The sequence below is a fragment of the Hypomesus nipponensis genome, chromosome 6 (genome assembly GCF_054491055.1).
Source record: "Hypomesus nipponensis isolate SF chromosome 6, ASM5449105v1, whole genome shotgun sequence".
Lineage (NCBI taxonomy): Eukaryota > Metazoa > Chordata > Actinopteri > Osmeriformes > Osmeridae > Hypomesus > Hypomesus nipponensis.
The window spans coordinates 9729560-9752168 of record NC_140366.1 but is presented as its reverse complement, the minus strand read 5'-3'; the positions used below and the strand labels follow the sequence as shown (position 1 = coordinate 9752168).

Genomic DNA, 22609 nt, shown 5'->3' with positions numbered 1-22609 from the left:
TATTTGTATGTCTATGTTTGTTGCATGGTTCATCCCACCTGTCAGTAGCTTATCAGATATGGTTCTGTCAGACAGCTTATATGCGCAGACATGGATGAAGGGATTCTTTTTGGAAGAAGCAACAGAGCACAATACACACATGTTTTGCTTGTGGTTCCACTTACATACTGTTGTGGGACAAGGTTTTAGTCCCAGGGTTGGCAGTGGATATGCTTTCATTGCATTCACTGCAAAGCCTCCTCCAGGGGTTGTTGAATTTTGTTTGTATTTAAACTTTTGAAATGTGTTGGCCTTTGAACACAGGCATTGAACTGGCTGTAGCAAATTCCAATCTGATTGCAATTAAGTATTCACATGCTTGGTGAAATCAACTCAGGGGTCAAACTTTCACATTTTTGTTGTTATTCGGAATTGATTGTTTTCAGATGCATATAATTCCATCATAAAGTTGCATAATTAGTCAATCTGTTTCTTGTGAAGTATTTATAATTCAGTCAGATGTTGTCGTCACTCTGATACATTAGGGGATACACGTTATTTTATATGATAAGAATAACTAAATGTCTTTTGTAGAGGATATCTTTGCACATTTGCTTAAAAACTGACCTGAAAATATATATTCAATATTTATGCTAAACACATTTTTTCTCATTTGTTTCAGTCGGCCAGACAGACGGCGGGTCTCAGAAGGAGGAGGTTCCTGAGACGATGGACACCCTCCAAGGGGAGGTGGCCCCCCAGGTCAACGGAGAGAAGGAGGAGAAGGGGACACCCGATGCGGACGACATTACAGCCAGTGAGGAGAAGGCTGCGGAGGAGAAACCAGGAGAGTCCAATGAAGTGGGCTTCAAGAAGATCTTCCGCTTTGTGGGCTTCAAGTTCACCCTGAAAAAGGACAAGAACGAGAAGACGGAACCCGTGCAACTGCTGACGGTGAAGGACAAGGACGGAGAGGGGGAGGCCAGCGGGTCTGAGGAGGTGCAGGAGGAAGTGGCTGCTGGGGAGAAGTGTGAGGCCGAGGATCAGGCTGCGGAGGCGGAGGCTCCGTCCTCCGAGGCCACGCTCGAGGCTGCGGCTGCAGCCGACGTTGAGACTCCAGCTGATGCCGTGGATGGAGAAGCGGCCTCAGAGGAGGCACCAAAGGAGGAGGGGGAGGAGGAAGAGGGAGAGAAAGAATGCGAGGACCAGGCTGGATCTCTTACCAGCCCACCTAGCCAGGAGGTCACCCAGTCCCCCTTCCGGAAATTCTTCACACAGGGCATCTTCTCCAACCTGCGCAAAAAGGCCAGCATCAAGAAGCCCAAAGAAGAAGAGCCAAAAGAGGCCACCGCTGAGGAGGAGGTCAAGGAGGAAGAGGAAGGCGCAGAGGAGAAGGAGAAAGCCGAGGTAGTCAAGGAAGAGGTACAGGCCGCAACCACTCCAGAGGAATCCACGGCCGAGGTTACAGTTGAGGCCACTCCCATAGCCGAGACAGCCACCACTAACGAGGTAGTTGTCGAGGTTAAAGCTGAAGCCGAGGTTGCAATGGAAACCCCGGCTCCAGCAGCAGCTGACGCTTCTGATGAAGCCAAACCAGCAGAGGAGATAGCTGAGGAGGCGACGGAGGGCGACAAGGCACCAGCAGAGGTCGCCCACGAGGCTGAGTTGCTGTCCTCCCAGGAGAAGACAAAGGCCCAGGGAAGCCCACTGAAGAAGCTCTTCACTGGGGCGGGCCTGAAGAAGCGCTCAACTAAGAAGCAGAAGGCCAAGAAAGACGCTGAGGCTAAGCTAACCGAGTCTGGGGAGCAGGCTTCTGAGCAGTTACAGTCCTCCACTGAGTCGACCGAGGGCCAGAAAGTCAATAGCGGCCCTTCGTCCCCAGAGGACTCGGGGGAGCACATCACCGGAGCAGACGCCTCTCAGGCTGAGGCTGGCCAAGAGGCAGAAGGAGAGGGGACCACCTCGGACGGGGAGAAGAAGAAAGAAGGTATCCTCCCCTGGTCCTCCTTCAAGAAGCTTGTGACACCCAAGAAGCGTGTCAAAAGGCCCTCTGAGAGTGAGGATGAAGCCACCGGCGACAAGGCCAAGACAGCCACCCTGTCCTCCACGGAGAGCGCCGTGTTCGTGGACAAACCCGCCAGCGAGGATGAGGTCAAACCGTCCGAGGAGGAGCCGAAGACTGAGAATGCGGAGAAACTGGAGAGCAGCACTGAGGAGCCCAAGAAGAAGATGGACACCTCAGTGTCCTGGGAGGCCCTGATGTGCATGGGTGGTAAGACCAAGAGGACCAGGAGGACCTCGGATTCAGATGATGACGAGACCAAAATCGAGGAGGAGGTGCAGCCAGCTGGAGAGGAGAAGGCCAACACCACTGAGTCACCTCTTGTCAGCTCCCAGGAGGCTGAACCAGAAAACACGGTGTCATCCCCAGAACCAGCCACCAGCACTTCAGATGGAGAGGCGGTGTCGACCTGGGAGACCCTGAAACGCTTCGTCATCCAGCGTAGGAAGTCCAAAACCGAGGAGAGGACTGAGGAGGCGGCGGCCCCTTCTGAACAAGTCCTCTCAGACAGTGAAATCCCCAAAGAGGAGTCCTCCTTCTCTTTGAGAAAGCTCATCCCCGGACGTAAGAAGAAGAAGCTTGAGAAGCAGTTCTCCTCTGACGTGGGCTCCGGCGAGGAGGACTCGGACACCCCGGCCGTGGTTCCTCTGTCAGAGTACGACAACGAGCCACAGGCTCCGACCGAGGAGATGGCGGAGACGGCTCCAGCTAAAGTCTCGTCGGAGGACAGATCCCCTTCGTGGATCTCCACCCTGGCGGTGGCAGAGGAGGTTCACGAGCCGCTGAGTGACATCCCCGAGGAGGGGGACAACGCTGCGACGCCCAAGTCAGCTGACACCAGCATGGCTGAGGAGATCGTGGACCTGACGACAGAAGAGGCGGTGGCAGCCGAAGAGAAAGTGCCCGAGCTATCTGCTGTCGAGGTGACTACTGAATTACTCCCTGTGACCTCAGCTGGAGAAACCACCCCTGTTCCAGATGCCCCAGAGTCCGAATCAGTGGATGTCGTTCTGGAGGAAGCGGCGGAGGTGCTTAGCGAGATCCCCAGTCAATCAAGCGCCCCAGTGGAAGAGGTCCCAATGGAAGAGGCGGATACCAGTTTGGAGCCACAACCACCAATTGACTTTGCGGAATCGGAGACAAAGCTCGTGCTGATAGCACACGTCAAGGATGAGGCCACCGCCATCTGCACTGGATTAGGCACCAAGGAGATTGCAAAGCTGGCGATCGAGAAGCCTGTGACTCCCGTTGTGGAGTGTGTCTCCGTGGTCAGCGATGCCCTGGTTGCAGAGATTCCTTGTGAGGACAAGGCTGAAAAGATTGAGGGGGCCGTTGCAGCTGAAGACCCTGTGTTTAAGGCTCAAGTGGAGCAGGTGGAAACCACAGAGCTGGAGCCGACCCTGCAGAACACCGTGCGAGAGGAGACACCCGAATCTGAGAACGCCAGCGAAAGTAAAGAACCCGAAATCATCAAAGTGGCTGTGGTAAATTCCATCCAGACAGCGGCTGAGATTGTACAGCCACCGGTGGTGTCCGAAAACACTCCCAGAGTAGAGATGGTAGATCCCATAGAACCAACCGTTGAAGAGGTCCTGTGCACTGAGACCGTACAGGTCACTTCAGCTTCTATCGTGGAGGGAAAGAGTGAGGAGATGGAGGTGGAACAGATTGTGGCTTCTGAAGAAAACGCTGCTGTTGGAGAAGTGACTCAGGCTGCAGTTTATGAGATGGTTACTAGTATGGTTGGAACCTCCCATGCCGACGAGGCGGTCGAAGCAGCCATTGCTGTTGTGGCCCCCACTGAGGAGTTTGCTACAGCTAAAGAAACTGTTTGCCTCGTCGCCCCACTACCTATGGAGCCTGATCAAGTGGAGGTCAAACAAGAAGCAGTGATGGAGAATGCCTCAGTCCCACAAAATGCCACTTGTGACATTCAAAGCCAGGTGCTGGCAAAGGATGTCCTCATTGCTGTTGCAGAACTCGGGTTGGAGGGTGACACTGAAGCAGCAAAGTCAGAGGTCAGCGGGGTTATTGTGGAGGTCACTGAGAAGATTGAGGAAGACACCAAGGCAGAGGAAGAGGCAAGCACCATTGAGGAGCAGGGCATGGTCATCGCCCAGGTGGTCATCCAGAATGCCTTGGACAAAGTGGCACAGAATGAGTCAGAAGAAGAGAAGCCTGCCACTGTAACCACTGATATCCCAACCACTGATGCACCAACCACTGATTCCCCACCCACTGATGTCCCAACCACTGATGCCCCAACCACTGATGCCCCACCCACTGATGACACAACACCTGTCCAGGCTGTCTTAACAATAGAGAAAGAGGTGGAAAAAGCCCCAGAGGAGCAACCAGTCATTACCGGGGTATCTGTAGTGAATATACAAGCACAGAAACCTGCTCCAGAATCACCAGCAGAGGCTGAAACAGCAACACTATCAGTCTACGAAGCCGTCCAGGTCATGGAGACAATTAAAGTTGAGGTCATCGACGAAGAAGCTCACAAGGAGCCTAAGGAGCCAGTCAAACCGGAAGTGAATACAGAGGAGTTAAACCAGGCAGTGGAGGTCAACGTATGTGAGGAGAAGGTGGAAGAGGTAGAAGAAGTGAAAGAGATTCCAGAAAGTCAGATGGATGGGAAGAGCGAGGAGATCCAGAAGGAAAACAAAATAGCAGAGGAAGTGTTGCCGCAAGCATCAGCCATTGAGATCAAGGATATTCAACCCAAGGTTCAGCATGCTATGGTGAAAGAGGTGTCTGAGGCAGGCCCTGTAGAAACAGTAACACAAGTCCTCGAGATCCCCTCTCAGCCGGAGGAACAGAAGGTGGCTGCACCAGTAGTCCTTCAGACCGCAGAGGTGGTTGAGGAGCAGGCAGTAGAGGAACTCCAGATTGAAGCTGTGGTGGAATTTGACAGCACTGGTGTCACAAACAATGTGGATGCAGTAGCCCAGGATGCCCCCGCCGTCGCCACTGTGGAAAAGAACATGATAGCAGACCAGGCACCAGCACAGGAGGAGACTGAAAAGAATGTGTCCACAGATACTGCTGCCACAAGCCAAGAGGCCCAAGTCGTTGTGGCAGTTGCCAGCCCTGTGGAGCCGGCGGCGCCAGAGACTGAGAAGGCGTCTGCAGCGAAGTGCGCCAAGGTGATGGCACAGGTAATCGAGGTGATCGAGGAGGCAGTGAAGGAGATCGAGCCTGTCTCCACAGAGCTTACAGCAGCATCGTGAGCAGGTGAGCCCTCCAAACGACTTCCTGTTCAAACTTTTCTTATTATTAATCATAAATTAGTGTCCTAGTGAGAAACCAAAGACATGTTGATGCCACCCCCACCAAACCAATTAAGCTATATGATTTTAGTCTGTAGTTTTCTTCTGTTGTTACACTGGCAAACAACCTACCAGACTATATTTCATTAGAATAAATTCTGAGGCTAATTATTTGGCATTTAAAGGCAATAGAAAATACAGAAAAACACGGTTGCTATTTCCAGAATTCCTTTGTTGGCCTATCACACAATCTTCTCATAGTGGCTTTTTTAAAACATCAATGAGCCCTACTTTTATTAGGGGGGAAGGGGATTTGCTGGCTGGCCAGATGAAAAAGCTTTTGTTCAAGCCTCAAGTAACCAGGGGACCTTCAGTATCAAAGCAGGAATGCCGTGAGTGACCCCTTGCTTTGTAGGCTGGGTCTTAAAGGGAAGCGGTGTGTGTGAGGGGCAGATGAACTTGTGCTGACAGACTGATTATGATTCCTCCTCCCTCTCTTTATCCTCCAGTTCCTCCCCGCTTTTCTCACTCCATCACACATTCAATAAATAGTCTGTCAGAGTACACGTTATTTACATTCATTAACACTTAAAGATTGAATTCACCCTTAATATTAAATGGGCCTTTTGTGTCCACACACAGCTTGTGTAAGACTTTGTTGAGGCTGCTTAAAGTGTGTTTGTCTTCACTAGAATACGACCAGGTTAATTTTGGCCTGTTACATAATTTGTTGGTAAAGTTTTGCTGTCCAGTTCAGGAATCTAAAATAGGAGACAAGAGGAAAAGAAGAGAATGAGAGAGAGAGGGAGATAGGGAGGCGGGTGAAGGCAGGGCGTAGCTCTGTTTAATGTTTGATAAGCAGTAAAGCAGCACTGCAGCACAGGAGAGGAGGAATGAAGGGATGAGACAGAAGGAGAGAGGAGTGCTGAGAAAAGAAGGAAAGGACGATTGTGCCAAGAGATACAAAAAAAAGGATATTTGGGAGATTAGCTGAGAAAGAGAGAAAGGGAGCAAAAAATAGAGGGACCAATTCTCTGCATTAGCTGGGGAGTGAGATGAGTCAGCATAACAGCGGTCTTTCTAACGACCTAAAAAACACTCTGCTCTGCACCACACTCCAAACTAAGAGGGTTTGATCGGTTGAATTATTCAATTGAATCCAAGTGTGAGTTTCCTTGGACTGACTGACTAATTTTTCTTTTTATTATTAGTACAGTTAAACTTTAACCAATGTGTGTAGGGTAACCTAATTTAAAAAAAACTGACACAGCCTTTCTTTTCTTTTTTGTTCCATCACAGCTGTAGGTGCATGATGGATGCCTGGGAGTGTCCAGACCTGGAAGCGTTAGAAAGAGAGAGAGAGGCTGCTCTGTGGAATCACACTGACACTGAGCTCCGCCCGACCCTGCCCAGAGCGACCGAGTGACTGAGCGACTATTCCACACGTCTCTCTTCTTCATCCCCACCCCCTTCCCTCCGGCCCCCCAAGCCCCGCCCATCACCCATCACGCAGCACCAGTCCCATCATAAAATGACCAGCTCACACACCCCCCTCCCACCCATCTCAATTCTTCCCCTCCCAACACACACACACACACACACACCATGTTCTTACTGTCACTGTGCCAATGGTGCCCCTCAGAAGCATCCCATCCGCCTTGTAATCAATGTGATGTACGCTTGCTGTCTTAATGACTTTCCATTGCCCTTGCTACAGTGGCGGGGGTGGGTCTGCTGTCTGGTGTGGAGTGTGTGTGTGTGTGTGTGTGTGTGTGTGTGTGTGTGTGTGTGCGTGTGTGTGTGAGCATGTCTGTATACGTCTACATGTGACTGTGTGAGTGTGTGTGCGTGTATGTGTGTGAGAGAGAAATAAAGTAAGAGAGAGAGAGAGAGGGGGAGAGAGAAGGGGGAGAGAAAGAGAGCGCGACAAGAAAGTGTGTCGTCGGAAAAGTTGGAAGATCATTATCTTGTATATTGTATTTATATCTTAAGTATTCTCGTCCCCTTTACTTCATTCTATTTTTTCATTGTTTGTAATAATGTGCCCCATCTTCTCATGTCTGTGAACTCAGAAGTCAGAACTCTAAAACACTGTTAGAATTCTGCAGAGATGCTAACAAAAACATGGTACAAATGCCATTTGGCAGTGTAAGAACATTGATTATAGATTGATGGGAAAATGTGAAAAAAACTGGAGATATCCAGTAGGATTTTGACTTTTGACATGTTCACTGTCACCCTAAACTGTCTCTCTCCCCTCAGCCCTCCGTTATGTTTTCAGCGCCTACTGTAGATATACATACTTCACTGCCTGACTGACTGTGAAATAAGTTACTTACTGAAATATAAATGTCTTTGAATTTCATGTAAAGATACAATAAAACACTAATATTTCGCCCTGGTTTGATAATGTGAGAAGACAATGTATTTCGAACTGTGGTTTGCAAAGCAGGGATTTTGACGAAAACACACTGTAAACACTTGTGACACTTGAGGGACTGTACTTGGGCAGGCACAACTTGCACTTGCATGGGGCAGAAGTCGCATGTGTTTCTCAGTATGTTAGACGGTCTAGAACATGAAGTGTATGGATTCTATGTAGATGGTGTACAACACTGGCAGTAGAGCCTCATGCTGGGTTCACACAGGAGAACAGTGCACTGGCACCCTCTGCTGCCTCATTTGTCTCTTTTAGTCCAGAATCTTCCGATCCTCCCAGTTGAGCCAGTGCTGATAGTATGCTCACTTATGTTTTGTGGAATTGATATAGATTTATGAAGGGGGGTTAGTAATGTTTTCATTTTATGAAATGTTTCAATTGTTTGCTGCAACCTACACAAAGATTCACGTTGTAGTCATGTGTAGGTGTGTGACAATTTACTAATGACACTCAGCTGGGAAGGGGACACCGAGCTAGCACAACTGAGTTTTTTTTTGATGGAACACAACACAAACATCACATGGTACCAGAGAAAGAGAGGCACTTGTTTTGCTGTTAATATAAAAGCCAATTGAGTTAGGATCGGTAATCATGGTTGCCCCTCATGATAGGACATCACTAGGATCAGATTATGACTGGGAAGAACTCAAGACTTGGCTTGGGGGTCAGGACGGTTCAAGTCACCCTGTAAATAGCAATGGAGCTGCAAATGTTTACACTAATTTGAGATTTATAGTTATCCATTGAAGAACAGTTGGGTAATTCCATGTTCCAGAGATTTATTTTTACTTTGTCGGGAGTGTGGGTGGGGTAGAAAAACAAAGTTAAAAGATGATCTATCTCCATCAATGTCTAGAACAAACCAAATCAATCTGAAATGGCAGAAACAGGAAAAGACATATCCTTACCAAATTCTGTCAAATTGAGGTATTATGAGTAGCTGTTTCCTCTTGAACCCTTCATGTCCAGCAAGTGGTTGACTTAGCTTTAGGGTTTACAGTGCTCAGCTGACAGACCAAACAGAGAGGAACATAGACAGCCATTTCTGGTTACAACTTCACTTGGATGGATGCATCACATCCACATTTGCTTTCTTGTAACAGAGTAAAAAGACAGAATGAAACCATGTAAAAGACCGTTTTCTTTGTGTTTTTTTGCTATATGTAGGTTTAGACCCCCCACATACACACCTAAGCTTTTTGTATCACAATCTAACTGTGAACCTGGTAACATTTGTACAAATTGTATACCCATGTACCTAAAAAGAAATAATATTGTAATTATAATAAATAACCTATAAGCATTAAAGCATCTAATGTCTCTGTTGCATGGTCTTAATTCTGTCTTTTATATTTTCCAAGCTGTTAATAGAATGGATAAAAAATCATGTCTATATTTCATTCAATAAAGCTAGTCGTATAAAAACATGTACCCATGTCTGTACGTCTTGATTTGGTTGTTTATACAGGGTTCCTGCAGGTTTCAGTAAGTCAAATTTGGGGGACCCCCTGGTGTAGTGGGTTGTGAATAAGAGCCTAAAAAGTGTAAAGGGTAAAACCTTTTTTAGACCTGAATAAATTAAATGTAAGACCTCGGATGAAAATGTGTCCGTTTTTAAGATATTTTAAGGCCTTCAATTTAAAGTTCAGAATTTTAGACTTGTTAGACCCCGCGGGAACCCTGTTATAACATAACAGTGACTAGAGATGTAACAAAACTACTGTATATAAAAGCAAAGCAGCAGTTGAACAGCTGCTTTTTATTACCACCAGCGTTTAAATATATATAGCATGAATTTGATGCATAGTCTGTTTATCCTCCAGTTATAGCTAGAAAGTACACCGAGTTAAGAAGTAAAAAACCCAAGTAGGATGTGAACACAGCCAAGTAAAGACTCAAGGAAGCTGCATGTTTGCAAAACGTTTAATTTTATTTATTTTTATTTATTGTTCATGTTTCACTGTGAAAATGTAAAAATCCTTTAGTTATTTACACGGAAAAGTATGTTCCTGAGAACACAGACATCACAGTACATGTTCACCTCAGCTCAGGGTTGGGTGCAGCCTGTTGTGGCTGACTTAGCCTTTCTAGGAGGGATAGAGGGGGGTCTTTTGTGCACAGTGAAGCATGGTGGTGGTGGGGGCGGGGCTTTCCCCATGGCCCTCCTCCATGCTAGCCCTGAGAATGGTTTCAAAAACCCTCAAGGGGACAAACATGGAAAAAAAGAAGACGCTTAACCGTGGGTGAATACACAATGTTATGTTTGACACTGAAAGACATTTTACGGTGTTTGTTTCCATGGATTGGAGACTGGAGCTCAGTGAGGACTTACATGTAGACAGCTTACAGTCTTCAACTTCAGTAGTAATCATTTCACAATGCATGAATAACACAAAGCTGTCACTAGTACAGTGGACAGTGTCTACTTGATATCAAGAAGAGCATCTGTAGATGGAAATGTTCTCACAATTAGCACAGAGACCTGCTTATAGCTGCAGCTATGAAGAAAGGGATACTAAGGCCTAGTTCCATTCTAAGAACAACCCTACCTCTTACCAGATTTAAGTGGACTGGGGTGGGCAAAGCAAAAAAGCAATGGCTCCATCTAGCTCTCATATTGGTTAATACAGTAAACAGTCATAGTCACATTTCCCAACCCAGCCGTTTAAGATCTATCAGCACCAAAGAGGTAGAAAATATTGTAAGGTTTGGAGGCCAAGCTGGAACTAGGCCATAACTTCAATGCAGGCCACATCTATTCAAAACAGACACAGAGACAAAAACTAAATCACACAAATAAATCAAGGTTGTAGGTGGAAAGATTGACAGCAAATATACACTCATTCACTATGCTAAATTAATCTATACCAAAAGCAATTAGTAATATCCAACCATCGCAATATAAAATATTCTTTGTAAATATAGCACTGTATATAAAATTAGAAAGGTTTATCAAACAAAAATAAGGGCTTTATGAACATAGTCAAGCAAATGATCATCAATTGGCAAGTTGTACAATATTGTACAAGATTCAAAACTCCCTTCAAGGTTTGTACATTTCAAAACGTTCTTCCTTTTTATAACAAAAATGTGTTTTATAACGCACCGATAACAGCCATTAGCAGAAGAGTCTAAAAATGGCACAACTGTAAACATTTCAAGACTAAAATACTTGCTTTGAGGTCTCTGTTGTCCAAGCAATGCAACAACATTTCCCACGGCATACAGTATGTTTTTTCTGTGTGCGACATCAGTACACACTCACTGAAGACAAACAGGTAACAGACAAAATGGCTGCTTAGAGAATGTTAAATATGACCATGGAATAAAAGAAATGTATGTTCATCTTCCATCATGGTTTCAGCCCTAATGGAAGACATGCTATACATTGACCAGGTCTGGACTGCTCCTTGCTAAGGAGTCATACAGGCTTTTTAAAACAAAGAGCGGCGTTCTTTTTTGACCAGGTGAAGAATCTATGCTCTCGATTGGTGTAAGAACTACTATAATTCCTTTCTACTAGATCAACAGGGTAATTCTGGACAAGAATAAATGTGGACCACGTCTCAACTCTTTCAGCAAGCATACAAATCCCTACAGTCCAACTGCCCATGGTGTTGTCCTGCCATAGAACTTGCGGTATCATCTGACCAGTGAAAGCATCACTTCCTGTCGAGCTCTTCTTGAGCCTCCGGTTCCTGACTGAGCTCAACCACAGTCACCGGTAGTTTAAAGTCATAGAAAAACCACCAAAGTGCTGCAACATCTATTTCAAACCCAGAGAGAAAACTTAAACAAGTTAAAAAATAACTTGCCTCTGAGCAACTCACTTTTAGCATGTTTGAGAAGTAACATGAGATGGATTTTCAAATTATAAGTGATTTGTAGGCATTAAGTGACCAACAGATAGTTGGGAAACAGAAATACATGTTTAAAACCCAACTACACTGACACCTCTACACTTATCTGGCTGAAAATATGATTTTCAATAGTTCCAATTGAGTGTTCCACTGTTTCAAGTTTGGCTGAAAAAAGAGAGCGATTGAGGAGGAATTTTCAGCAGACAGAGACCATTCTCCATACAAACTAAAACTAACTACACTTTTAGCTTACCTACTTTCCATAATTTAGAAAATAAAACAAACAGTTCCCGATGCTACTCTACTAAAATCTGTTCACTTTTAATGGGTGTTAGTAAGGGCCCAACACTGGACGAATCAGAGCCCTCGTCTTTTGGAAACTCCTCCCCTTGGAGCAGCCCCACCCCTGCATGGCTCTGAAGTCCCGCTAGCGCCCCCTGGCTGAAGCACAGGTGCTTGATAACCTCATTGGGGCTGGAGAAGGTGGTCTCGCACACGTTGCACTTGTACGGTCTGGCTGAGCCCAGGAACAGTGCCTCCATCTGGCTGGAGTCGTCCCCTGCGGCCGAGCACAGCTCCATGCTTTGACGGTCCACCATGGTGTAGGCATCGGCTCCCTGGTTCAGACACACGTGGCGCGCTGCCTGGTTGGCCCGGCAGAAGCTCTTACCGCAAGCGCTACACTTGTACGGCTTGCCAGTGTGAATGTACATGTGCTCGCGCCAGTGACTCTTCTGGATGAACTTCCGTCCGCAGGTGGAACACTCGTACTTCCTCCGCTTGACCTCGCGGTCCATGTCGGCGCTCTCCAGGTTGTCGATGTCCGCGATGTCTGACGGGGGAGGGGTGTCTGCCTGGGACTGAGACCCCCCTGCCGCCCAGCCCGACGTGGTCACCTCCGCCCTGGGAGAGTCCATGTTGAAGACGCACTGGGGCGCTTGTTCATTGTCACTCATCATCTCCACTGCCGGGGCTGAAGCCGAGGGGAATCCCAACCCACTCCCCCTCGGGACCTCCTCCACGTCTGGGGTGGTGGACCCTCCGGGAAAGGCTGGGGAGACGGCACCACTGGGCTCAGCCACAAGGGGCAGCAGGGAATGGGTGTGCTGAAGGAGGTGCTCTCTTAGCAGGCTCCTCTGGTTAAAGCGGGTCCTGCACAGATGGCAGGAGTAGTGCTTCCTCAAGGAGGCACCACTTCTCTTCATGATGCTGGGTTTCACATGGAGGATGGTATTGGCCAGGGGACCTTCACCCAGGGGCGTGTCTGCTCTGGGCTCCACGAATGAGGGGTGGAGTCCACTGGTGGAGGCCTCAACCTCATGGGGAGTGAGCTTGGATAACGAGTTAGCGTACGCAGAAGCGACCGTCGATGTCGACGCACACTTGGCCTCGGAAAGCTGCTCCAGGTCGAAAGGCGACGAGAGCTGCCGACGGGAGGGTGGCCGGGCAGACAGCGCCACCTGCTGGTCTGAAATCTGGATGCCGTAGAGAGAGGTGGAAAGGGACAGGCTGGGCTCGGGATGGGAGGAGAAGGCCGACTGGCTGGCCAGGCTGGCCTCCTGGAGGAGGGGGTAGGCGTGCAGGAACTTGACACCCTGCTCCAGGCGGGCTGGATCTATGAGCTGGGGGGCCAGCTTGCCGGTGTACATCAAGTTAAGGAGGTAGCTGAAGATGTCCGGCTGGATGTCGGCTGCCTTCAGGCGGACGCAGTCACTGAAAAGAAACCCGGATAAGATGATTACCAGCTGACCTAAAAATTAGGTTAATTTGTGCTTTCACTAAAAGTAGCTAGGGAAACACTGAAAAACCCATTGGGCTATGGTCCAACCAAACGTGTGGTAGATAACAGTTTATGCTAGGTTGGGTACCCCCTTGTGTACAATTCATGAATCCATCACAGCATGCATGTCCACCCATTAGCTCTCAGGTGGACAGAGGCTACCAGGACATATTGGTCTGACCTGTCCTGGTGGATGAAGAGCATTCTGAAATAGTTGGAGAAGGCTGCTAGCACAGCTTTGTGGGCTTTGAAGAAGACATCCCCGATGGCGACCGTGCAGTCGCACAGGAAGCCAAACTCCCTCTGAGAGTTGAGCTGCTGAAGGAGGATAAGACCATGGTTGGCCAACTCCATTCTTCAACCTGTACAACACAGAGAGAGAGAGAGAGACAGAGAGAGACAGAGATAAGGACGGTTAGTGGGTTTCCTTCTCGAAGGAGGGACCCATAGTGAGGCAACAGAGACGTATTGCGGGGGAGTGGGGGTGGATATTGCAACGGCTTTCTGATGTTGATGCACACTCAACAGAACTCAACTTTTTGCCCTTCATCTGCTTTAGCTAAGCTACAATCTTCACTGCTGGTATGTTGATTTGGATAAAAGACTCTGCTAAATGAATAAAATGCATGTAGACTAATAATAAAATAATAATGTAAAGCAACATCACACTGACTAAATGTAAAACGTAGTCACACCAAACACCTGCTTCTTGGGAGACAATGATAAAGGATTAATGATAGCATAGCATGTGCAGAAATTGGGTTTGGGAATCTAGTCCATTGTGCCCTAAATAACATAGTTTAAGCATAATTCCTGCTGTAGTCTATTTAACATGAGTTAACTGAAGACAAGCAAAATCATTGTCTTAAGGCTGTTCTTCCAGTTCTTTCACTATTGAGTGTTTGCATTTGATGGGGAAAGTGACTGAATGGGTGGATGTCTTATTGACCAGAAGCTTCCAAAGATAGACCAGTAACTCAGGTTTTTTTTCCACTCTGGAGAGAAATGGGAGAGTAGTCTATAGAAGAGGGTCTTTTCACATGTCAATGAAAGGGTTTTACTGATAATTATGCAGGGAGGAATAATTGTATATCTGTAAAAAGTAAACTTAGGTCTACCTGAGACAACTAGATGATGCAACTCTGCCAAATCAAGTCCAGAGACCTTTACTTTGTCTCAGCTGCTCCTGCATTCATAGGCTTCACCTTTGCCCCTCAAGTCTCCTCAGGCGGGAGGCACAGAGGCTCCATCCAATCAATTGTGGGGGATCCAGTCCCAAGCAGTGCATCAAGGGAAATCTTTGTAGGTCCAGTCCACTAGATTTTGGGGCTTTGAATAGATTCCATCTCGCATGACCTGGTTTTGATTGACCTTTGCCCTCGGAGCCTAGACTTCTGGGGAGTTTAGGCATGCCGCTACTGGCACCGAGATGGCTGCTGTTGACCCTAAAGGTCGCCATGGGACTAGAGAATTCAGCTAGTCACATAACAAGCTTTACGTGTATCCAACACACATTCCGTAGGCGCGACCGGTCCACCCCTTGACCAATTAAGAATAACTGGCTGTCACACAACAACCCCTGTCATTCTCTCTCCTCCATCAAACACACTGTTATCGGCTAGTCTAATAAGAATTGCTCAATGGATGTACACAAGTACATCAGCTCACACATATATAAAAAATATCTTAGGTCTGCAATCACACCTTCCAAATGTGTAGTTTCCAGATGGTAAACACGCCAAACACACAAGCTGTTATTAACACCATCAATGGGACTGCAGCAATGCAGTAGTCTATGGCGTTTAATTTATTCTAAAACTAATGGTCATCTTTACACTCTATCAGGCATCATTCTACTACACTGCCTACCATGTGGTCACTGTGGCATCTTATGTGTCTCAACGAATGCGCCGCCCCTAATTTAGACACGTGGAACAGTCAAATACCCCGCAGACCAGAACCACTTCCGCAGTACATTTTCCACAGAAAACAAAAAATAACCCTTCTATACAAGCGAAAGGTGAATGCGTTTGCAAACGTATGCCTTCTTTCATGGTACACCAGCAAATGAGCCAAAATCAAGTACAAATTGTGATTTAGCGGTCCGGTTTAAGAGGTAGAAAGGGCGCTCCGCGAAAACGAAGGAACCCTGGGTCTTCTACTTGGACCAGGGGGAAGGCTAGCGAAAATAAACGGCGTCTTAAACGGACAAACACAAGGGGGAAGGGGTGGTCACCGAATACATTTCTTGAACTTAAAATAATCCGTATAATCGTATGGAACGGTTAATAACTTAATGATGAGCGGGTAGAATAAAAACAATTAAAACATATAACATTACCTCTGTACTCAGCTGTAATCCGTTGAGTTTAAGTGTTGTTGTTTGTAACCGGGGGACTTGTCCGTTGGGCTCGCAGCTGCTCTGTTCCTCTCAAACGCAGCATTGGCGGCGATGGTCGTCGGTGTTTTCCGGTCGGGTTACGTTACAATCACATGACTGTGTAAAAGCACTCAAAAACAGCGGTTGTAAAATTCGTTGGACGGGGCGCCAGATGAATTCCCGTGGGGCACCCCCAACCGCACTGTGTCACTGAGCTGTTATCCACCACACGTTCAGTTATCGTGAAGACAGTTAACCATACTATGTTAATTTATTCAGTCTCCGGTTGGGGCACGTTAAATATAAACCGATTAAGGGGGAAATAGCCGTAGGTCACCCACCCCACCCCCACACTGACAGATAACGTTGACTGCAATCGTTACTTCACTGTCGGTGGCATTTGCATTTTCGGTTGAGAGCCAACATAGCGAGCTTCCTGTAAACAAACGAACTTGCAGTGCTGGCAACGGTTCGCGAGACGCCCGTTTGTCATTCTTGAAGGTTTAACCTACGTTTAGGTATTATCAATGACAAAACCACTGCTATTTTATCTTGGGAGGGGGACTGATGGACAACTTTTTGATCATTTGGTTATGTTTAAATACGATTGTTTTCATTCAAAATGTTCACAATTTGTTAACTTTACAAAAATATTGACAATTGAGAAATATTGTTATTAAAATATCAGAAAATTAAATCCGTAGGCTAATCGTTGCAATCAGACTAGGATAGTCCTGACCAAGGCATATTTGCAGCATTTTTACAGCAAAATGGGCTACATAGGTTACACTTAGACTACACTTTGAAACCTACAATGTCAAAGGAATAAAAAGTGAGCATAAGTAATCAAAAAAGGCTAGTTCTAGTTCTAATATTTATTTTATTTTTTATCAGACACACGAGTCCTATTGTTCCACAGGAAACGTTTTTGCAGCTACTTCTATAGCTAAATAAGTGACTGTAGGCTACACCACATAACCTATTAGGCCTTGCTTACTTGTTATGTCATAGATGGCTGTTATTGTAGAGAATACTTTCTCTGAATATACTGTTGAATCCACACTTGTTTTTTTCATGGCAACAGGATGTGAGCCAAATGACTGGAGACAGACACCGACACACCATACACACAATGTCTGCCAGGAAACTCGGGAGCTGTGGGAGGTACCACACACACAATGCACCAGGGGCAGACCTAAATTAAGTAGGCTACATACTGTAAATATTGCAATTAAGCACGCACCCACCACCACTGACCCAGGACCACTGACCTATTGAGCACTGTTACAGAATTCTATGATTTCAACAACAACAAAAAACACACATACAGGTTGAGGACCAGACCAATTAGAGATTGCTGTCTGACTCAAATTCCCATTTGGAATCCATACTTCAATCAATATGGCGGTTAAAAGACCGCAGAAAGCAATCTGGTCAAAGTGCAGGAACACACTACCACAACAATCCATTCAAATCAGACATTGGACTTTACATGACTAATTTCTTTTAGATTTTTCCAGAGGCAAAAAAACTGCATTTTGTTTCAAAGCTCAAAGGGGTATTTCCAATATTACTAGGCCTAATTTATTACAAAAATTAAAATAGCCTATTCAGTATGAGGATGGCGTATTTGCACATAGGCCTACAGAAGGCAGTAGGCCCTATAGGCCTACAAAAAAAAAAAAATGTGAATCAATCCTATAGTCCACTTTGTTTCTAGCATTTTAACCTAGAATCAGCAGCACAAGCTTAACTATTAACCATTCAGGTCACATCAAATAATAGGCATAGGCTATATTTAGGCCTACCGGTAGGCTAAACATTAGCCTATTCAGTGTTTTGACTGCAGAACAAAGACAACTGTTTAAGGCTTGATGTTATGGCGTGTTTTGAAACCAGAGTGTTTGAGTCACGCAATACGGATCCCCTCTTGCCCCTCTCTCCGGTTCAGAGAAACAGATCCGGACAAGGGGGTGGTCGGTGGGGGTCGGGCTTGAACACCGGAGATTGACACAGCTGGACATCAAGGCTTCACATGCTGGAAACAAGGCGGCCAGGTTTCTATGGTGACGTTTGAGTAAACCAGTTTAAGGGGCAAAACATCGGAAATATAGGCCTAGACTAAATTAGTAGTTTATCTCTTAAACCATGTGCATAGGTAAATGTAGGCCTATCTAATCAGGCTATTGCCCTGCAGAGTTACAAGTGGTCATGCAAGAAGTTGAATGTATACTCACGTTTTGTTCAGATTTAAAGTTTAAGAGTAAACTATCTCAAAATAGACTTTATTCATTTATTAGACGCGTTATCATTATAGCGCATTATATTGGCTGTGCGCCCAATGGGCTGTTCTATCGTTCCAAAAATGTGTAATGTATGGATCTTTAACATGTTTTTGTTCATTGTTGCATCTGTGTGCAAACATTCTGTAGCATGTAGGCCACAATGTGGAACCCTGCATCCTGCTGGCGTCAAAAGGCCGTGCTTTGACTAAATTCCTTTGGCACACCAATCCTCCTTTTCCCGCCATGGCCTATGGCGTTCTGTAGTTACTTGATATGGTGGCTTAGCGTCTCCATGGCAACTGTCGCCCTCTGCAGAGGACGCCCCAAAGGATGCGGTCACATAATAGTTGCCCCCGGGGCGAAGCGAAGTTCGCGAGGACTCAGATCTGTTGAAGTCATTGGCCCCCAGGTGGTGTCTGGAATCGTCACTCTCTGATCCCCAAATTCAGCAGCTAGCCAGGCAAGCACACATAAATTCAACTGTGAGTGTGACCAGCGTCAGTTTAGCCTACACGAATTGGCTATAAGGAAACCGTTAGTGGCAACGAGGAGCATTTAATTTACATGACTGTACAAGGTCTTCGATTCAGTCTTTACAAACATTATGTTGCCGAATTATCTGTAGGAATATATATTTTTAATTTCTGAATTAGGGGTAAAAAACGACATTGACCAATAGGCTATACACTGTATACAGTAGCCTAAACCTATGAGTTTAGCGGTTACAGTAATGTTAATTTGCCGTGAGATGGCAGCATTGTGTAGCCTAAGGGGCTCCATGGCATTGTGTAAAAACTGGCAGAACCCCACAGTAGTTCTGTCATCAGTTCTGCCTATGCTACTTTTAGTGAACGTATAGTTTTCTAAAAGTTTCCCCATCGTTTTAAGAGTATACGCATATATGGCAAGGCACAGATTTGATCGATTTTATTAAACGATCAACCTGTTTTACTCTGATCATGAAAATATATTGATTAATTAGACCTACTGTAATGAACAGAAAAAAACTGTTGGACATTTATGGCAAAAATATGCATTATAAATAAACAAATAATAATAAATTATCAATACAACATTAGCAGAAAAAGTTCTGACCCAAAGCTATGGTGATGGTGTTCAGACTACGAATAAAGTTGCATTTCAATGTCTCTTCCTGGTTGCATTGAGTCATGGCGTCTGTTCAATCTCTGCACCAGGGAGTCCCACCAGCCCTGTCTGCTAAAGTTGTTGAGTATGTTGGCCGTTACATTCAGACCAAGACTATTATTTACACTGTATAGTATAACGCAAAACATAGCATGGACAGATAGAGCTAAATTATTTGGTGTCGTCGTAAAATACATGTATAATGTGACAGCTAGGTAGCATGCTAATGCTAATGCTATGACAGCACTACTAGCGAGCTAGCTGAAGCTTGCTATTTCTGGTTTGCACCAGACGTGATACTGCACTCTTTTTGCCGTATTTAATCTATTGCTAGCTTCAAAAAAAATGTGGAATTGCTGGCGACCAGCTATTCAGTGTTTGTCTTTGTTAGTGACTTCCACACATCTGTTAATTGGATCCCCAAACTGGCAACCGTGACACTGACGGAATTTGAATTGCCATGTTCTTTTGATGAACAATTCTGCCTTCTAATTGATGGTTTTTGTACTGTATTTTTCTCCCAGGTCATTTGCATATTTGACAGTGAGGGACAGGTTTCCGACTATCTTGACAAGGGTCATTGACACCATCCACCGCAGTAAGAACAAGTTCTTCGAGGAATATGGAGAGGTAGATAGCTACATTGTGATGCTGTCAACATGTATATGGTTAATTACTTAGAAAGTTCCAACTAAGATGGTACAATGACTGTAGAAAGCTTATTTACTCTGTTGTGCCAAGCCTATTTCCTCTTACAGAATCACCTACAGCATCAATCCTGTTTTCTTATCTAAAGTCTGTTGGTTACATCAATGTTTTTCTCTATTCACTCTGCTTCCATAGGAAGGTGTCCAGGCTGAGAAAAGGGCCATCTCCTTCCTGTCCAAGCTGAGGAATGAGATGCAGACAGACAAGCCTGTGCTAGCCCTCTCTGATGGCCTGGAGGACACAGACTCCTGGAACCAGTACCTGCTGAGACAACAGAGCCTGATGGGCGACCAGGACTCTGTCAGCTGGTTCAAATCCCCCTGGCTCTATGTGGAGTGCTACATGTACCGCCGGATACATGAGGCCATCTGGCTCAAGTGAGGAGGGATGAGAGGGAATTTAGTTAGTTCAGCTATTGATGTTTTTAGTTATAGCGCAAAAATGACTTACTTAGAACATACAAAGACTGCTTTAACAAGAGAGAATTTTTATGAGACAGTGAAAACCAAAAATGACATTCTCTCTTTCCCTGTTCTGTCAGTCCACCTATATCCGACTTCGATGCTTTTAATGAAGGAAAGACCCAGAGTTACTTTGAATCCCAGCAGGCTGTGATAGCCCTGTGTACCTACCTGCAGGGGCTCCACAGAAACATGGGTGAGCTGTCAGAGAGCCACTTACTGGAGCAGTTTCTCAAACTACTGCAGGTGAATACATGGCTTCACCACACATGCCTGGTTTCTTGTTTTAGTAAGGTTACTAAAATAAAAAAAAGTTGATGAATTAGTAACCCACTTAATACAAACCTTCCCTTTTCTTCCAAGGTTTCTCTGTGGGGAAACAAGTGTGACTTGTCCATCTCTGCTGGTCAGGATAACTCCCAGAAAGCCAATCCAATCGACTCTCTCGCTGACCTCCGACCTTTCATCCTTGTGGATGACTCCAACATGGTGTGGTCGACCTTGACCTCGGCTCAGAGACACGGGGAGTCCGGCCAACACTCGGCTGGGAGGGTGGACATCGTCCTGGACAACGCCGGCTTTGAGTTGATAACCGACCTGGTCCTGGCCCACTTCCTGATCTCCTCAGGTCTAGCACGCGAGGTCCGTTTCCATGGTAAATCTATCCCTTGGTTTGTCTCCGATGTCACTGCTCATGACTTCCAGTGGACCATTCGCCAGACTCTTGCAGCCAATCACAAGTGGATGTCCAAGAGTGGCGCACAGTGGCAGAGTTTTGTGCGGGAGGGAGTGTGGTCCTATCACGACCACCCGTTCTGGACGCTGCCCCACGAGTACTGTGACATGGCAGCAGACGCTCCCGACCTGTACGCAACACTGCAGGGAGCTGACCTGATCATTTTCAAAGGAGACCTGAATTACAGGAAGCTGGTCGGTGACAGGGACTGGGAGCACACCGTGCCATTCGATAGGGCCCTGCGAGGGTTTGGGCCCGCCCCTCTCTGCAGCCTGCGGACTCTGAAGGCCAACGTGCAGGTGGGACTGCAGCACGGGCAAGGGGAGAACCTCAGTGTCCAGGAGCCTGGCTGGATGACCATCGGCAAGTATGCTGTGGTCCAATTTTTCAGCCCACACAGGGAACAATAGGATTGTCACTTGAAGCAATGTCATAAATGCAAGTCTTTATTTGTCAGAGGTAAAGGTTGTGTCTCAATGCTTTTCTTAAACCTCCTTTCTTTGTGCAGTTGTCTACATGAGCATGGTTAGCATTGAGCAGGGCAAAGGATGGAAAGACATGAAATGAGGTTTGAGATGCTGCTGTGGGCTGATTTGAGGGCATCTAGTGGAAGACAATAGTGCTACTAGTCTGTTAAATGGTTGAAATAAAAACATTGTTCCTAGTGCTTCAGATAGTCGACTAAGAGTAGAAATGGTAAGACGGCAGTGCAGGATAAATACACCCTGCTGACCCCTGCTCTCTACTGTTTCAACTTCATGCACAGTATTATTACAGCACTTCTGAAACTATTTTGTTTATTAGTCTATTTTGAATCCACAAATGAATTTATCAACCAAACAGTTCTGTATTTTCAGTAGTATCCTTTGTTAGTCTGTGCGCTTTATTCAGACATGATGTTTACATACGAGATCATACAAATTGTTGAAATAAATATCTTTAGTTGAAACTTTTGAATCCCAAGCCATACTTTTGGATTACAATGGATACATTTTGATACTTCATTACTTGCATGAGATTTAAACCTCTAAATGAAACGGCATTAAGACTGGATCTTTTCTTCAAACTTTAAAGTTCAACTTTGAGTTTGAATTCAGGTTTTAATGTCTGTTGGATTTCTGTCTAATCAAAATGTTGAAATGTTGCATGTGCTGTTGTAATGCATGTATCAGGGTTCAGTATCAAGATATTACATGTTACAAGTGAATGAGTTAATATCATGTGGACATTAAATAAGTTGAGTCGATTAATCGCTACTGTCAAGAGGTCAATGTAACAATAACAGTCTACATATACACTGTGTACCTGTTTTAAGGAAGATCATCAAAACCTATGTATTACAGTTGATTAAAAGGGTTCTGACAGTCCAGATTGTGTTTACTTATGCCATCCACAGTGGCCGCTGGTACAGGTATCTTTAGTGACAGTCATTTACTGCATCTCACAGCTCCAGGGTGAAAATGACTTTGAATGAGTTTTCTCACTTTCTTCCCCGGT

General features: G+C 45.7%; 3 protein-coding genes across 7 annotated transcripts in view; 2 read left to right on the top strand and 1 right to left on the bottom strand.

Annotated features, from left to right (window-relative positions):
- Positions 1-9064, top strand: part of akap12b (A kinase (PRKA) anchor protein 12b) — a 39667-nt gene extending 30603 nt beyond the window's left edge. For both annotated transcript variants that reach the window (XM_084700121.1, XM_084700122.1), the window contains 2 exons: positions 662-5281; positions 6616-9064. In XM_084700121.1, the coding sequence (XP_084556247.1) occupies positions 662-5277 (4616 nt within the window). In that variant the 3' untranslated portion in view covers positions 5278-5281; positions 6616-9064. The remainder of the gene's footprint in view (positions 1-661; positions 5282-6615) is intronic.
- A 603-nt stretch (positions 9065-9667) lies between these two features.
- zbtb2b (zinc finger and BTB domain containing 2b) lies at positions 9668-16674 on the bottom strand. Of its 2 annotated transcripts, none has more exons than XM_084700677.1 (3): positions 15738-16674; positions 13578-13758; positions 9668-13329 (listed from the first exon to the last, which is right to left on the bottom strand). In XM_084700677.1, the coding sequence occupies exons 2-3, from the start codon at positions 13748-13750 to the stop codon at positions 11913-11915; spliced, it is 1590 nt and encodes a 529-aa protein (XP_084556803.1). In that variant the 5' UTR covers positions 13751-13758; positions 15738-16674; the 3' UTR covers positions 9668-11912. The 2 variants fall into 2 exon arrangements, with proteins under 2 accessions (XP_084556803.1, XP_084556804.1); XM_084700678.1 differs by lacking the exon at positions 15738-16674 and adding an exon at positions 14515-15688.
- A 1689-nt stretch (positions 16675-18363) lies between these two features.
- On the top strand, positions 18364-22479 carry dcph1 (damage control phosphatase 1). Of its 3 annotated transcripts, none has more exons than XM_084699538.1 (5): positions 18364-18521; positions 19732-19837; positions 20051-20292; positions 20457-20622; positions 20740-22479. In XM_084699538.1, the coding sequence occupies exons 3-5, from the start codon at positions 20108-20110 to the stop codon at positions 21520-21522; spliced, it is 1134 nt and encodes a 377-aa protein (XP_084555664.1). In that variant the 5' UTR covers positions 18364-18521; positions 19732-19837; positions 20051-20107; the 3' UTR covers positions 21523-22479. The 3 variants fall into 3 exon arrangements, with proteins under 3 accessions (XP_084555664.1, XP_084555663.1, XP_084555662.1); XM_084699537.1 differs by having other exon boundaries at positions 18364-18543; XM_084699536.1 differs by lacking the exon at positions 18364-18521 and adding an exon at positions 19163-19292.
- Positions 22480-22609: the final 130 nt, after the last annotated feature.

Bases quoted from the DNA above. Each gene is read 5' to 3' on its own strand.
- zbtb2b (XM_084700677.1), bottom strand. From the start codon at position 13,750: ATGGAGTTGGCCAACCATGGTCTTATCCTCCTTCAGCAGCTCAACTCT. The intron at 13,330-13,577 runs GTCAGACCAATA...GTTTCTTTTCAG, and splicing joins CTCTTCATCCACCAGGACAG to TGACTGCGTCCGCCTGAAGG.
- dcph1 (XM_084699536.1), top strand. From the start codon at position 19,231: ATGGCGTCTGTTCAATCTCTGCACCAGGGAGTCCCACCAGCCCTGTCT. The intron at 19,838-20,050 runs GTAGATAGCTAC...CTGCTTCCATAG, and splicing joins TCTTCGAGGAATATGGAGAG to GAAGGTGTCCAGGCTGAGAA. The intron at 20,293-20,456 runs GTGAGGAGGGAT...CTGTTCTGTCAG, and splicing joins CATGAGGCCATCTGGCTCAA to TCCACCTATATCCGACTTCG.